Here is a 17,500-nt window from a genome sequence, read left to right on the forward strand (position 1 = left end):
AGTCCCTAACACAGAGTGAGCCAACCATACACAACCCATACCCCTAACCCTAACTCTAACCCTAACTCTAACCCTAACCCTAACCCTAACCCTAACAACTAAAGGTCCGAACATCAGTTAAACTCGACTGGACACGTTAAGGGAGACATCAGTGCTCTATTATTATTGTATTACTCTGCCAAAACCACCCACTTGTCCTCACATCTGCGAACTACCCTGGCGCCAGACAATATTCTGGCAAGTGGGGCATTGCCAAAGAATATGCCAGCAACAGCCTTGCCATAACCCAATAGTTGACTTGGCACATGATGGCTATGCCAGAAGGCCGGGTTACAAGAGTCAACTTAGCATAGCTTTAGCATCGGCTAAGTCGTAGGACAACAGCAGACTCTTCACACAGATGCATGCTGTCCCCCACGGTGGCTGAATGCTTCTGAATGTTCTGAAGGGGCCTAAATATATTTGTAGCACCAAATATAAGAAACCCATACACACACAGACACACAGACACACAGACACAGAGACACAGACACACACACACACACGCGCGCGCACACACACACACGCACACACACACACACACACACACACACACACACACACACACACACACGCACACACACAGACCTGTGTGGCCCAGAGGAAGTCCAGGCGCAGTTTGAGGTCCAGCTGTCTGGAGTGCAGGGCCAGGGCACTGGTGAACAGCAGCAGGGAGAGGATGGGCTCGTAGCCCCGGATGTGGAGAGACCCCCCACTGTGGAAGAAACCAACAGAGATGTCAGCACACTCATAGCATCGGACCAGACTGGACCGGACCACACAGACGACTACACGGGGGGAGGGGGGGGAGTGCTGGAGGCTGTGGATGGACCCCCCACATTGTGAAGACCAACAGTGATGTCAGTAACATATACAGTTGGCCTGTACCACATGAATAATTAAAGAGGGGTGGGGAGAAGGTGATGAGAAAAGCAATAATGATGTTAGCAACACGACAACAACTGCAACACAGAAATATAGCCTACTGTGGACATAAAATAACAGTGTTACCAGCACTATTTATGGAATATAGTACAAATAGTCTTTACAAATATCTTTTTTGTTTACCTTTACCTGAGAGACAACTCGGAAAATCGAGTTTTTTAAAGCTTATTTGCAGATTGGGCTCTGCTCTGAGCTACACATTCCGTAAACAAATGACGAGATGATGCATCTCAAGGGGGTTTAATCCTGTCACCAGAATTTCAAATGTATACATAAATAAATAAACAAATCTGAGGTATCGAGTAGGAGTCGCTCACTAAACATATTTGCCAGGATCGAGCGCACAATGTCCTCTCTCATAGGATTTTGGAACTAATGAGCATGTGCGCTTTCTTCAAAGAGATCAAATGAGAGGGTGTGTGGGCAGGGGAGCGACGGCTCCTACACACACACACACATCTCCACTCCTACACGCATACACACACACACACACACACACACACACACACACATCTCGACTCCACATGTCGACTTCTACACACGCACGTTGACTTCGACACACATACACACGCATCTCAAACTCCTACACACACACATGTCGACTTCTACACACACACGTTGACTTTGGCACACACACACACACGCGCGAGCATCTCGACACCTACACACACACGCGCGCACACGCACACGCACACACACACACACATCACCAAAAATGTAAATGTCCCTCTGTTTGTCCTGCTACTTCCCGAGATCAAGCCAAGGAAAAAGCGTAACTGACATGCAGACAGAATATCCATCATGGCCTCTGATACTTGAGTGACAGGTGAATATACTGGATCTGAGGGATAGGCTACCGCTTCAGGACTGACAGTGAGAGGGGATGGACAGGAAGGTGTGTGTGAGGGGGTGGTGTGTGTGTGTGTGTGTCTGTGTGTGTGGGTGTGTCGTGCGTGTGTGCATGTGTGTGTGTGTGAGAGTATGTGAATGTGTGGCATTAGCTTTAGGAGTAACACTGAGGAGGAGAGGTATGTGTGTGGGCCTGCGTGTATTTATGTATGTGTGTGTGTGTGTATGTGTGTGTGTGTGTGTGTGTGTGTGTGTGTGTGTATGTGTGTGTGTGTATGTGTGTGTGTGTGTGTATGTGTGTGTGTGTGTGTGTGTGTGTGTGTGTGTGTGAGTGTGCGCGTCCGTGCATGCGTCCATACGTCCTGTGCGTGTACACGCATGTGTATTCCCCTCTCACCCTGCCGTCCTGCGAAAGCCGCTGAGCTCCAGCACCACGACGTACAGCACGCCCAGCAGGAGCAACAGCGCCATCTTTGGCAGCCAGGAGACGCGCAGGAAGAGCGCCAGCGTCAGTGTGCCCACCACGCAGGAGAGGAAGGCGTAGCGGGCGCCGTCGCAGGGCAGCTCGACCATGGTGCGGTTGGCGCCACCGGCCGTGTCGATGATGACGATGGAGCTGTTGGAGTTGCCGTTGCCTGCCCACAGCCACGGCATGCAGCCCACCTGGGAGAAGGAAAAGACAGGGAGAGATGCTAAGTTTGGCTAATGCTAAACCTAAAGCTATATCACAGCTTTAAAAGACAGGGAGAGATGCTAAGTTTGGCTAATGCTAAACCTAAAGCTATATCACAGCTATATAAGACAGGTAGAGATGCTAAGTATGGCTAATGCTAAACCTAAAGCTATATCACAGCCATAACACAGGGAGAGGTGCTTAGTATGGCTATTGCAAATGCTAATGCTAAATTACAGTAAAGTTCACTGATTGACAGCAGACTAGCAAGCATTTGCATTTGCTAATGGAACGATTATGATCCACACCCGGGTCAAATCGCTAGTTCCATCAGAATCACTAGAAATACTTCATACATGTAAGCCCTTTTGGGACTATTCCATTGGTACACTGTACCAGGCAAACTAAATCAAGCACAGCTCAAGTATTTTACATAAAGTAGGCCTATGAATGAATTCGACCCAGATCTAATGTTATCCACATAATTGTATGACTCCAGCTTCTACAATAACAATGAAAATGTTGGGTCATTTGCATAAAATATTCAAATTTAATTTGATTCAACTAAGTCTTATGGCTGTGGCTAATAAGGCTTAGTGCTCTATTAACGAGGTGTGTGTGTGTGTGTGTGTGTGTGTGTGTGTGTGTGTGTGTGTGTGTGTGTGTGTGTGTGTGCGTGCCCACTACGTACCACACAGGCCTGGGCCACAGCGTAGATTAAGAGCACTATGAGGATACACAGAACGGTGCGGATCTGAATGGTGAGGCACCCTGGAAAACACTGAGACAGAGAGAGAGGTGGGGGGATAGAGGGAGGGAGGGAGAGAGGGAGGGAGGGAGGGAGAGAGAGAGGGAGGGAGGGAGGGAGAGAGAAGGGAGGGGAGGGGAGAGGAGAGAGATAGTGGGGGACGGATGGGGCGGGAGAGAGAAGGGAGGGAGACATGAAGCATGAAGAAGAGAAGGAGAGAGAGAGATACAGAAAGATGGATGGATGAGAAAGAGAGGGGGTTAGAGGGAAGGAGGTAGAGAGCAGGGAGGAGAGAGGGAGAGAGTGGGGGGGGAGAGAAAGAGAAGAAGGGAGGAACAGAGAGCGAGGGAGAGATAGAGAGAGAGGAGGATGGATGAGGTAGGGTGTGAGAGAGAGAGAGAGAGAGAGAGAAAGAGAGAGAGAGAGAGAGGTCCAGAGACAGACAGAGAGATTAATGAAGAAAGAGTGGAGAGGGAGACAAGGGGAAGCTTACCACGCAGAATTTAAATGTGAAAAGACACAAAACTTCAATTTCTGTAATAGCGGAGTGATTGGGGAAGTTTGAGAAAGTCAAACTGTCAACCTCAACAAAAGCTGAAATTAAGAGACTCAACACTGAATTTTAAAGGGGAAGGAATCAAACTTTGGGAAAAAAAGATTAGATTTTCCACAGGCCATTGACATTAACTTACATACAAAAAAAAAATCTCATTATAAACCACTTAAAATAAAAATCTCATTGAATCTTTGCCTATGTGAGCAGAACATGGCATTGAATAATAATAACTTCAAAAGCCTTCTACAGTCGCTACTCAGCCAATCATGGAAGAGTGAATGATGAAAATGAAGAAGAAAAAAAAACATGATGGAAAAATCAAAATGGCGGTGAGAAAGCAGCCATTTACCTGGACTCTAGTGACATGCAGGTACATGATGCAAGCTACTAGGAAACAGATGCAGAAGGCCAGGAGGACTAACACCACTGTTCCCCTGGAACACAGACAGCAGGGAGAGGAGAGAGAGTTAGTGGAAGGCTACATTCCAAATCAGCTGCTAGTACCTAGCCTCTAGCCTAGCCAACTGTAGATCTGACAGAAATAGAGAAGTATAAAACAATAAGCCCTGAAGGCAATTCCCACGTTGTTCTTATACCTATCCAATCCTTTTCAGATCTACTGGAGTGTGTCTCTGTGATAAGGGGATAGGGTGTGACTGAGAGAGAGAGTGAGAGAGAGAGAGAGAGAGAGAAAGAGAGAGAGAGAGAAAGAGAGAGAGAGAGAGAGAGAGAAAGAGAGACAGAGAAAGAGAGAGAGAGAGAGAGAAAGAGAGAGAGAGAAAGAGAGAGAAAGAGAGACAGAGAAAGAGAGAGAGAGAGAGAGAGAGAGAGAGAGAAAGTACTGTAGTACCTTGGGATGATGAGAAGGTAGAGGAGACCAAACAAGGCAGCTAGGATTAGAGAGAGAACCACCGCACTGGTGAAGTACTCATCATGGAGCTGGTGGTACTATAACAGAGAGAGGGAGGGGGGGAGAAAAGGGAGAGAGGGGGTGGGGGGGGGGAGAGTGTCATAAAGTGCAATGGACATGCGCAAATTCACAGGTCAAAACATCCTATTGTATGCTATGAGTGTGCGTTTCTGTGTGTGTGTGTGTGCGTGCGTACGTGACCATGTACAGTACGCGTGTCACGTGTATAGCCAGCGTGTGCATGTGTGTGTGTGTGTGTGTGTGTCCGTCACTCACCCTCTGCTCGCGCTCGGAGCACTTGTACATGAGCGTGAGGAAGTTGAGGTCCGCCGTGTCCGATTCGGTCTGCCGTGCCTCGATCAGCCGTCCGATGTAGCGGTTGACCCGCGTTCCCGGGCTGGCCTGGGTCACGTTGGCCGTCGCCGCCGTTCGGTTCCTCAGCTTGTCCGGAGCCGTCCGTAGCTGTCTCCGCTGCAAGATGGCATTATGGGAAAAGTAGTTTTATTTGTACAGTCGTTTTATCATTCAGTCTGGGAGGATTTGTTTTTGTAAACAAAGCAGAACGGATGAGGCAGTGTGATGTTAAAACCACAACCTCAGTACTTCTGAGGGCAGTCACCTACCTAGACTGTATCTGTGGTGCTTTTTTTCGAAAGCGAAACCCCATGTTTTTTCGGTGTTGCTTACCTTGATGTGGAAAAGGTCAGCGTTTTACCGATCGCGGATCACGGCGGATCGTTAAATCTCATTTTTTGGGCTGTAAATCGATTCATTTCATGTGAATTGTAGATATTTTGACCCATCGTGGTACCTTACAAGTTTACAATGAAATGACGGCCTCAATGAAAGGTGCGAATCGATTCCCACAATTTCAAACTAAAGGCTGCTACTTACATAAACCGACCTTCCTTGATACAGCACTCTTGTTTACATGGCTACATGCCACTCACTCTAGCTTTAACATCTTGTCCGTGGTCTGATATCTAGAAATGGATAGAAATGTAATGATTTTTTTTTTTTAATTAGCTGGCAATGGAAGCACGAGTCGACAAATCTGTCCGATGATTCTAATCATCGATACGGCCGAAAAATCATACTTTCGACGCCTATCCTCTAACCTTAATAAACTTCCGTTCCCCCCCCCCCCCCCCTTATTTGCGTAATTGTCCCTTGGAAGCCCCAAGTGAGCGTGGTGATAATGTGAAGACCCAGCAGAGCAGAGACCGTGAGTTCACAACAGAGAGAGTAAATATGACGGGGTAAAGGAAGGAGGGAGAGCGTTGAGTCGTAAAGAGTGATGCCCCATCAGCGTCACGGCGTGAGTGGTAGTAGTAGCACTGGGTGGGCGAGGACCGGCTGGAGAGAGAGGCTTTATAATGGGGACGAGATGCACGAGAGAGAGAGAGAGAGAGAGAGAGAGGGAGGACATGGAGCGGATGAGTGAGGTTTTAAACACACCCTGCTGAGTTCCTCCTTCACCTCTCATCGTCATGTTTTCTCTGCCTCTCTCTCTCTCTCTCTCTCTCTCTCTTCTTATCTCTCGGTTTACCCCCCCCTCTCTCTCTCTTTCTCTCCCTCTCCCTCTCTCTTTCTCCCCATCTCTCTTTCCCTCCCTCTCTGTCGCTTTCTCTCCTTTCTCTCTCTCTCTCTCTCTTGGTCTGTCACTCCCTCCCTCTCTTTGTCTCCCTCCCTCCCCTCTCTCTCTCTACCTTCCTCCATCCTTCTCTCATTCTCTCTCTCTCTCTCTCTCTCTCTCTCTCTCTCTCTCTCTCTCTCTCTTTCCTCATCCTTTGTCTCGGTCGTTTCTCACTGTGCCCGGGGATGTGGACTTCTCCCTATCTCCATATGACCCAGTTGTTGGGAGATGGTCTGCGGAGCAGAGGACACCCATCACACACAAACCCACGCCTGCTCTGAGCGCACTCAGCCTTGACCCTTCTTCTCCCCATCCTTCCTTTTTCTCTCTCCCCCTCAAATCCATGTGTCATTTCCGACTGGCTGGAGTGTGTGTGTGGGTGTGTGTGTGTGTGTGTGTGTCTCTGTCTGTCTGTCAGTCTGTCTGTATTTCTGTGTGTGCGTATGTGTGTGTCCCCGTGTGTGTGTGTGTGTGTGTCCCTGTGTGTGTGTGTGTGTGTGTGTGTGTGTGTGTGTGTGTGTGGAATGTGTCTGAATGTGAAAACACACACACACAGGCCCACACACACGCACACACACACACTGGCACACACAAACACACACACACACACACACACACACTCACATACACACACACACACACACCCAGGCACACACACACACACACATGCGCACAGACCCACACACCCACACACACCTGTGCATCTGGATTGAAATAGCCTGAGCCAGAGTTGAGCACCAGCCAGACCACAGGATTTCTTCTCACAGGGACAGTAGGTCAATCAACATGTTGACACTTAGCCAGATTATCACAGGAATTGAAAGTATTGAGGAAGGTCACCATGGTCTGTGTGGCTGTGACACCTCATTGATGATGCCGCAGGATAAACCTGGACGCCATCTCACACACATGTAGTACTGTACATATGGATACACACAAACACACACACACACACACACACACACCCTAACCCTAAACCTAACCCTAATACACACACAGACACACGCACGCACGCATGCACGCGCACACACACACACACACACACACACACACACACACACACACACACAGGCACACACACACACACACACACACACAGGCACACACAGGCACACACACACACACACACACAGACACACACACACACACACACAAGTCAGCAGCCATAACACCCTGCCTCCCACTGCTGGCTTGCCTCTGGAGGTAAGCAGGGTTGGGCCTGGTCGATCCTTGGATTGGAGACCAAGCTACTGGAAGTGGTGTCGGAGGGCCAGAGATTGGTGACATCGCCCTGCAAAAAGAGTGCCGTCCTTCGGATGCAACATCAAAACGGAATCCTGACTTTCTCTGGTCATTCAACCCCCCCCCCCCACCCCCCACCCCCCCACTCAGGGCACATGAGTAGGCGTGTTAACACCGGTGTCCTGACTAAGTTCCAAATCTGGCCCTCATATAGTTCTATCATGGCCAACTAATCATCCCCAGCTTTCAATTGGCTTATTCATCCCCTATCCTCTCCCTCTGCAACTCAAGGTCGTTTCCTGCAAAAGATAATATGTCTGTCCTCAACCTATCTGGTAAAATAAGATAAATAAAAGGTAAATAGATAACATAAAAACACATGTGTACGTACACTTCACAAAACTCTCTCATTCTGCTATTCTTACTTTCCATAACTCTCTCACAAAAAAACACACGATTACACCCACACACACACACACAGGCGCGCACACACACATAAACACATGAATCACATACCTTGTCACCATCCTCACAGTTCATGGCGTTGGAGAAGGGGATCTCTGCCTTGAACATCTTCCGGCAGTGCATGAGTTGCACCAGTAAGTAGCACACGGTTTTGAACTTCATCTTTTTGGCAGGCTTTATATCCGAGAGAATCAATCCGGGGAATATCTGTCAACAAACAAGCAGACAACGCAAGGGTTTAGAGATGCTGTACACACACACACACACACTCACACACTCGGATACACACACTCACACACCCAGGAAATATAGAGTACAGTAGACACACTCTCCAGGCTCATGAAAAGAAAATGTCATCATACCATCCAAACATGCATTTTTTTTTTTTTTTTCCTTCGTTTTCATCATCCTTTCAGCCTCAGTATAAATCCACAAAATTAAATATGTCAAGCACAAAGTCAAAAATAGGACAATCCCCAAAGTAATTTGAGCAACACTGGGTTCAAAAACTATTTCTGTCAAATGTAATACAGTAAGATAGAGATTAAATGTTTTATGTGGAGTTGACAAGGGGGCTAACACGGAGTTTCTCCTTCTGGGGCTGATACCAGACCTGAGGCAAAATAGTATTTGACATGTTTGTATTCTTATACTACGTGTTCGCTTGGTCCAGGTGGTCGGGTTTCAACATAGTCTCGTCAACGGAATACGCTCTGGGGGATCGTTTCTGCAGACCAAGGAAATACGGTCTGTGTGCATGTATTATCTGGCCTGTTGTGCTGTAAGATACATCAAAAATTAAAGATACATTGCGCAAGAGTTACGTGAATTACAACTTGCGTGGTGGTTAGGCAGTATTAGGCATTAACATCGAGTGGTTAAGGTTAGGCATTAACTTTGAGTGGTTAAGGTTAGGCATTAACTTTGAGTGGTTAAGGTTAGGCATTAACTTTGAGTGGTTAAGGTTAGGGTAAGTTGTCAAGGGAAGGCATTAGCAAATATTAGCATAAGCAACAAAAATTAGCAAGAATTAGCAAAAAAGAAAATGTCCCAAGCAGCAACATTCGGGTTGTAAGTTGGGCGGTTCATTCCTCCACCACCCCGCGTCCTTATCCGGTGTTCTGCCTTCCATATTTACCTGCCAGTATAGCTAGAAAACATGTTCACACAGAACGTATTCTTCGGTCTGCAGAAACGATCCCCCCGAATGTATTCATTTGGAGACTGGGTTGCGGATCTGCCGCATTGGAAGACATGCACTTTAGCCCGCTAAGCTAAGCTAAGCTAAAGCTAAGCTAAAGCTAAGCTAAAGCTAAGCTAAAGCTAAAGCCTTGGTAAAGTAACAGGTGACTGATTACAGAAGAACACTTCCAAAACACCTCCGCTACAGTCCATGTACAGCACCAGGGGCGGCGGGGCGGTGGAGGTAGAAATCGGAGGACGGCCCGCGTGGAACGCATGGAATGCAATCCACGCATTCCAATCCCTCCGATTTTTTTTTTTACCTCCACCGACGTCCACTGATGTCTACACCAGCACATCCCACACACACATCTAAAGGGGGTACCATGCCTCTAACTCCCTTTGAAGAAGTCAAAACTGTCAGCTCCGCTATTAAGCCGATTAACAGAGTCTTCCGTATATCAAAGGAGAGGGGCTGGGCTAACAGATTGGCCCAGAGAGACGCCATGATGGTGGAGGTTCACACGAGGACCCATGTAACCTACATAGGCCTATGTAGCTTACATAATATATGAAACCTGTCAGTACTATATCTCGCATGGCACAAGTGGAATAGCAAACCAGGCCATAAGAGAAAAACGGGAGACCTCACACACACACACACACACACACACACACACACACACACACACCAAAACCTAATAAAGCTAGCGAGGAGCAGGCAGGCAGGAGATAGGGCCCTGATGATGAACCGACACGGATAGAAGATTGAAATCCCCTGTCCAGCTGCTCCTGGCACATCTGCTGGAGATGGGCTGTAATGAAAGACTGGGAGGGAATGTGCGAGAGTGAGTGAGTGAGTGAGTGAGTGAGTGAGTATGTGTGTGTGTGTGTGTGTGTGTGTGTGTCTGTGTGTGTGTGTGTGTGTGTGTGCGTGTGTGCATGCATGCACGTGTGGTGGGTGGGGGGGTCTTGTGTTTGCGTGTGTGTGTTTGTTTGTGATACAGGGCTTGTATGCATGTGCGTGTGCGTGTGCCTATGTGTGTGTGTGTGTGTGTGTGTGTGTGTGTGTGTGTGTGTGTGTGTGTGTGTGTGCGTGTTTGTGCGTGTGCGCTTCTGAGTCTGTGCATGTATGTGTTTGCGTGTCTGTGTGTGTGTGTGTGTGTGTGTGTGTGTGTGTACTGTATACAGGGATGGAAGATGAAGATGGCTGCCACTGGCTGTTTACAAGACTAATCAAGACAAGTAAGGCCAAACATCCCACAGGGCTGCAATGGAACCCATCTCAACAACAAAAGTGCCAACTCTGGACCATTAAACTGTGTTTTATCCTGCTGTACATGCTTCTAAACCCTGAACTCCTATCTCAGTGACTCAGTACAGCCTTAAAGGTCATCAAAAGGTAATTGACTTGAAGAGGTCAAGTCTTTTTTTAATCTAACCTCTGTTTGACCAAGTAGTCCCTTTAAGATGGATTATCTGCTTCTACAGATGAATACATGGAAGCATGTATACTGTCTCATCAGGAACTGTATGTCCAAGGACATGGACACTATGAACTGTACAGTTGGGTTTTTTTGTCTTGTTTTGTGCTGTTGTTAATGGATGAAAAATGCACACACACACACACACACACACATGGACATACACACACACACACACACACACACACACATTCATGCATGCACACACACACGCACGCACGCACGCACGCACGCACGCACGCACGCACGCACGCACGCACGCACGCACACACACACAAAATACACACACACACACACACAGATATGCGCAACCCCTCCCCTCCCCCCCTCCCCCCCTCCCCCCACAAACAGGACACAAAATCCATATGAATGACACCAACCCTGACCTTCCGCCGGTGTGATGGCACAATGAAGAAGGTCTCGATGTCGTGTTTGAGGAGGAAGGCGTTTCTCTCGTGGCCATTCCCCGGCTCCACCTCGTAGTCTCCGTTCAGGCTATCCAGGGTAGACTTGGTGATATGGACTTTCCTGTGGAGCAGCAAGAGGACACAGGATACATTGTTTGATCAGAATCAGAATCAGAATCAGAATTCTTTTATTCGGTTTATTTGCACATACAGGAAATTGACTTGGTGAGGTTGGTGCATGGGACATAAAAAAGAATATGAAAAAAACAAAACAATATATAAGCAAATATTCATAAAAAAAATACAAAATTGCAAAATATTAAGAAAATAGCAACATTTACAAAATAGGGTTAGGGTTAGGGTTAGATTTTGTAGGCTGTGTGAGGCTAAGTGGCAATGAGGCTAGAGGCTGTGAAATGGGTATGGGGCATGTACACTATAAATTAGAATAATTTTAAATAATTATAAATTACACTGTCAGTGCAATAGTTATATGCGGATGATAGTGAGAGTGCTGTCTCTGTCTGGTTCTCTGCCTGTCTCGACTGCAGGGGAGGCTGGCGGAGGCAGAAAAAATCGGAGGACAGGCTTATTGTAACGCGTGGGATCGATTTCTACCTCCACGAGCCTCCACTGCTTTGAGTGTAGGAAAGTATGGAACTGTATGGTTGTTGGGTTTGTCTCTTTACAGTACGTCATGTACAGTATTAGCTTGAGAAATGAATTTCCTGACGAACAATGTTTCATTTGAACCCCTCCATCATACAGTTACATATGGTTAGTTATCATGAAACAGAACATTTGACAGAACAACATTAGGAGGAGTTAGAACAGCGGTGGTATGCCATAGTGGACTGTATGTTAGAGCTGTAGAGACCTTCCATACAATGTCAAGCGTTTTAAACCGGACCTGGGTTCAAATCGTATTTTGCAATCATTGCAAATACTTATCTGTGCTTGATTGAGTGTGCCTGGCACAACGGAACCGTCCCAAAACCACAAACCCCACCCACAGGCCATTTAGCTGACGCTTTTATCCAAAGCGACTTACATTACAGGGAGTGCATACATTTTTCAGTATATATATATGTGTGTGTGTGTGTGTGTGTGTGTGTGTGTGTGTGTGTGTGTGTGTGTGTGTGTGTGTGTTCCCAGCAGGATTCAAACCCACAACCTAGGCGTTGTTAGCTCCATTCTCTACCAACTGAGCCACAGAGGACCACGCCCGTTTAAACCCTTGAAAAGGCCTTGTTGTGATCCTGAGGACCGAGTACTGACCCAGGCAGGCCCCCTGCCTCCATCACGTTGGCCAGCGTCACATCGTTGGACCACACGTCGTACTGCCACTTCCTCAGGCCCAGCACGCCACACAGCACCCGGCCCGTGTGCAGCCCCACGCGCATGTTCAGGTTCACCTCCGTGGCCTCCGCCACTGACCTGCAGGGGTACAGGAAGATAGTAAAACATGGGGTGGGGTGTGTGTGTGTGTGTGTGTGTGTGTGCGTGTGCGTGTGCGTGTGCGTGTGCATGGGTGCGTGCATGTGATGGGCGAGTGCGTGTGTCTGTGCACGTGCGCGCACACGCGTGCGTGCCTGTGTGTGTGTGTGTGTGTGTGTGTGTGTGTGTGTTTGGCATTTCTTGCTGCAGCAGAGATATCTAACAGCCAGCACACTCCAAAAACCACACATTTATTCTACCATGATGGATAGGCCTGCCTGCCCCCTCTGCGCATAACACAGACAGCAAGGTTGAGAAGACTGAGTTCAAACCTCCCTCCAGTATTTCATCTCCCTGTGTGACAGGGAAAAAGTACACATGTTCTGGAGAGATAAGGGACAGGGACAAAATGGGAGCTACTTTAGATTCTGAAAGTCTCTTTTTAATCCTGCCTGTAAGAATGATGAAGTTAAAGAGAGGACGAGCAGACAGACGAAATTTCATCTCTTAGGTGTGAGCAGGTTGTGATTTTAAAGGCTTTTTTTTTTTTTTTACATATCCTTCAAAAGGGGTGAAATGGAACTTTGGTCCCCTTGCATCTGTCTATGCCCTGGAAATGCATGGACACAACTGAATTCTATAGCGGTGTAAAAAATGTTTACGGTGGCAAAGTTTCAGAAGTCCTTCTCACTGGTCAAGCTAACGCCCTTGCTTAAAGGGGCAATCTGGGATTCAAACGACAACACAGTGGTCACCGCGCCACTTTTCTTTGGTAAACAGCTGAGGGGAGGGGCTGGAGAAACGGAACCACCGGAAAAAGGGAACCAATGGGATCGTCCCAAAAGTGCAAACTCGTCCATCCTGTGCACTCAAGCAAGCTACAGTAAATCAAGCACACCTGAATTATAAACATAATAATAATAATAATAATAATAATAATAATAATAATAATAATAATAATAATATGACTATAGAAGAAGGCTTTTATCCAACGCGCTACAGCCCAGGTTGAAGAATGTAAAGGGGAAAAAGGGTGCTCAGCTAGGACAAGAAAGGTTTCTGCACACTTGATTCCATTACGTTAATTTTAATCCGTTATATGAAAAATACATCACATGTTCTTGTAGTGATTGTATGATTGGTCAAAGCTCCTCAGTCAGCAGAGAAATGACCTCCCCGATTTGGCCCCCTGTCTGCTTTCTACCGGCATCCGGATGTCCAGATACAACTTTGTTCCATTCCTGAGCTTTATGTTAGCCTAATATTTTGCCTGAAAAGGCCAGACCTTGGCCAGCATATGGATGTGGCCCAGGTCCCAATCACACTCAACTACACCAAAGACGGCCCAGTAGCTACTGGAACGTATCAGGGCCAGAGTTGGCCCACAGCAAATTGCCAACTCTCAGCCAGGGCTGGCCGACCCACATTTGGACCAGGTCTGGCCCATGTAATACTTGCTGTTTCCAGGCACTTAGCCATATGTGCCACCACAAGACCACATCTGGCCCATAACTGTCTGCTGACTGGGTCATTTTGACGGATCCTTTACCCCAAAGAACCAAACTTGTTTCGAATCCATCTCTGACGGATCACGTTGTGCGTCAGGCACGGACTTGACATACACAAATGATAGACAAAACAGGGTGTCGTATTTTCTGACTTTAACGGATGTTAAAATCATGAAACGTAACAGAGAAAATGTGCATTGACCTTAAGATTGAGACTAAAACTTTCTTACCATCTAGGACAATTCGCAGTGTTACTATCCCAGAAAAAAAGAAAAATAGGAGCACTTAGTTGTTCGCATTGAAACAAAATGTATTCCTCTAATACTGTATTCCTCTAATACTATAAATATTAGGGCTGTCAGTTGATTGAAATTAATCGGACATGGTCATTGTCTTTTTTCTTATTGTGTTTTACACCAAAAGTATATTTCATCTAGTAATTGAGAGGGTCAGAGATTTTCGAAACATTTGAGTGCCAACATGGAAACAAGAATGCTGCCTTCACAATGTGCTGAGTAGTAATAGTACTAGTACTTTACTTTACTTTACTTTACTAATAATAAGTAATAGTACTTTACTGAACAATGGAATGATAAATCAAATCAAAGGTTCAAATGACCATTGCCATTCCCATAGATGTAGACAAAAGGATGTTAACTGTTTAAAGCGGCAATCTGGGATTGGTACATCAATGCTAACCCTAACCCTAACCTATTGATTCAATAGCCATTGATTCTTGAGCTTAGTCCAACTGTTTTACCCCATCAGAATCCAAAATAGAAGCTTATTTCACTACATTGTTTGTAGACAATTGTAATTGTAAACAAACACTGTATAGCTTCAAACCATGGTTAAAACTATCATTATGATGTCATGAATGGTTAGTCCTTGAATCCATAGCTCCGTCTATGAATTAGAAAGCGTTAACCCCAACCCCGTCCCTCAGCTTTTTACCCCAAAAAAGGTGGATGGCCGTTTTGTTGTTGTTTGAATGCTAGACTACCCCTTTAAACGGAGCTTCCTTATGCAGCATACTTGTTTACTTGGCTACATGTCACCAACTCTAGCTCTTAAGCGGGTTTCACACGGGAGTGGCAGCCGCTACGGTTTACTTTTAAAGGCGGCCGGGTGGAGAAACGCTACGGTTCCCTAGGCGCTGTTATCTCTGTTGAGTGAACCTGGTGTTGGTATTGCTGCTACAACTTTCTCGCCTGTTAAGGCCTTTACTCTTTGTTTTCTCCTTGGTCTGACCCATACAAATCTTATGACTTGTTTCTACAAATGCATTGTCCACTAAAGCCACGTGGTGTTGATTCATCGGTTTGATTTATAGATTCTGTACAGCCCTAATAAATATACTATTAAATATATACTAAGAAATATACTATTTCTACAGTATACTATAATATATAGAGAGAGAGATATTGGACTCTGGTCCCTCTAAATTGCTTAAAACATGCAAATGAGCCAAACACTTTCACGCTTGATAAGAGAACATCCAAATGCATCTCCTCTCAGCCGAGTGAGATTTTGGAGTCTCAAATCTGCAGGCGATGATGTGAATTCACAGCAGGCGAGCCGCGTGGCCAATCGGACTGTATTTTCCGCTACTCGAAAGGGATCCTTCAGTCTTCTGGACTCTTCTTAACTGAACTCAGTGGTTAAGTAGAATTTCCTTAGTCTCACATCAAACTAAATGATTGAGATCTGGTGAATGAGAACCATAGGCAAGCCAATCATCTTTGTAAGGGTGTTACTCAAAACACACATTCATGTCATGGTTTCAGTTACAAACATGTACTGTATGTCACAGCTGAACATAATGTTGGTGTCAATCATAAATCTACAGTACATGGGCGGTTTCCCAGACACATATTATATTGCACTTTCAATAGACTCTCCAATGCGGATGCTTTTTAGTGAAGTAGGCTTAAATCTGTGTCTGGGAAACTGGCCCATTGAGTCACTTGATGGTGTCAATCACAGACCTAGCCACACACGGAATGATGTTATGATGTCAGTCATAAAGTTAGCCACTCACGTGATGGTGTCGATCATGTCCAAGCCCATCTCCACACAGCAGTGGGCATGGTCCGTCTTGGGTTGGGTCAGACCCGACACACAGTAGTAACAATCGCCCAGGATCTTAATCCGCCTGCAGTGGTTCTCCTGTCAATCACAAAGAGGAGAGAGAGAGAGAGAGATAGAGAGAGAGACAGTAGAGAGAGAGAGAGAGAGAAAGAGAGAGAGAGGAGAGAGAGAGAGAGAGAGGAGAGAGAGAGAGAGAGATAGAGAGAGAGACAGTAGAGAGAGAGAGAGAGAGAGAGAGAGAGGAGATAGAGAGAGAGATAGAAAGAGAGAGGGGAGAGAGAGAGACAGTAGAGAGAGAGAGAGAGAGAGAGAGAGAGAGAGAGAGAGAGAGAGAGAGAGAGGAAATTACACATAAGCACTTCCCGAGATATTCAGAGCCGTATTTGAGACCTACAGTGTGTTAGATTGTGACATGGGATTGCAGATAAGACCGCTGGGTGACCTCTACTTCCCCCCCCCTCCCTCCATCTGATATCCGCCACACTGAGGCAACTCAGAGCACATATGTGAACATACATACGTTATCATAAGGAAAATCTGCCAATCTACATTGGTCCTAGTGCATCCACATATGAAATGCAAATATACGGTGTACCATACTGTACTGTGCAAGCTTCCAACTGAAAATGCTCACAAAAACACAAAAAAATAACTAATTAATGAAAACATTCACCACCCTTTCAAAGGTTCAGTTTTGCCAACTTCAGTGAATAAGGTGAGTCATACAGTACTGTCTCACGGGAGGTGCTCATATACAGTATATGAGAAGCAAAGGAGCTGTTTAAAATGCAACTCATCATTAGCGATATGAACCAGAGCCATCTATGAACCAAGGGGGCCGGTACTAATAACCTCTCGATTGTTTCCATGGAAGTAATGGAATCGTGGGCTGTAGGAAGAGCTCAAAGACTTCTAATTATGGATGCTTATGCACAAGATGGATGCTCTATTTTTATACACACAAGTCCAATGCGTTCTGCGACAGCAGAGAGAGATTGTTAGGCAGCATGAAAACACATAATTTGACATACGGTGCACCAATGCTCAGTGGCACTGAGGCATATTTCAAAGGAGTCAGATATTGTCTTAAAGGGGAGAAAAGAAAAAATGAGAAGGAGGGAACCTTCTTCCAAGTTCATCAGCCATGGTGTATATAAAAAAAATTGAAAAAAAAAGCTAGGAAAAACACTTTACTTGAAACATGCAATTCTAACGCATTCATTAGGCATTATAAGACGTGTTATAAGCAATGTACAGTAGGACAACACTGTAATGTCTTGTATAATCTCATAGTGATCCTGAGCTATCATCAGAAATCTTTCGCCTGA

General features: G+C 46.1%; 1 protein-coding gene across 1 annotated transcript in view; it reads right to left on the bottom strand.

The window, feature by feature from the left end:
- LOC310819282 (adenylate cyclase type 1-like) overlaps nt 1-17,500 on the bottom strand; it is a gene marked incomplete at both ends in the record, with an annotated part of 43,088 nt that overhangs the window by 4,652 nt on the left and 20,936 nt on the right. The window contains 10 exons of the mRNA XM_083690525.1: nt 628-754; nt 2,231-2,496; nt 3,198-3,287; nt 4,160-4,244; nt 4,661-4,758; nt 4,997-5,191; nt 8,115-8,270; nt 11,116-11,257; nt 12,415-12,573; nt 16,123-16,250. Coding sequence (XP_083546651.1) covers nt 628-754; nt 2,231-2,496; nt 3,198-3,287; nt 4,160-4,244; nt 4,661-4,758; nt 4,997-5,191; nt 8,115-8,270; nt 11,116-11,257; nt 12,415-12,573; nt 16,123-16,250 — 1,446 coding nt within the window. The remainder of the gene's footprint in view (nt 1-627; nt 755-2,230; nt 2,497-3,197; nt 3,288-4,159; nt 4,245-4,660; nt 4,759-4,996; nt 5,192-8,114; nt 8,271-11,115; nt 11,258-12,414; nt 12,574-16,122; nt 16,251-17,500) is intronic.

This window comes from Argentina silus (genome assembly GCF_951799395.1).
Source record: "Argentina silus genome assembly, chromosome: 18".
NCBI classification, from domain to species: Eukaryota; Metazoa; Chordata; class Actinopteri; order Argentiniformes; family Argentinidae; genus Argentina; species Argentina silus.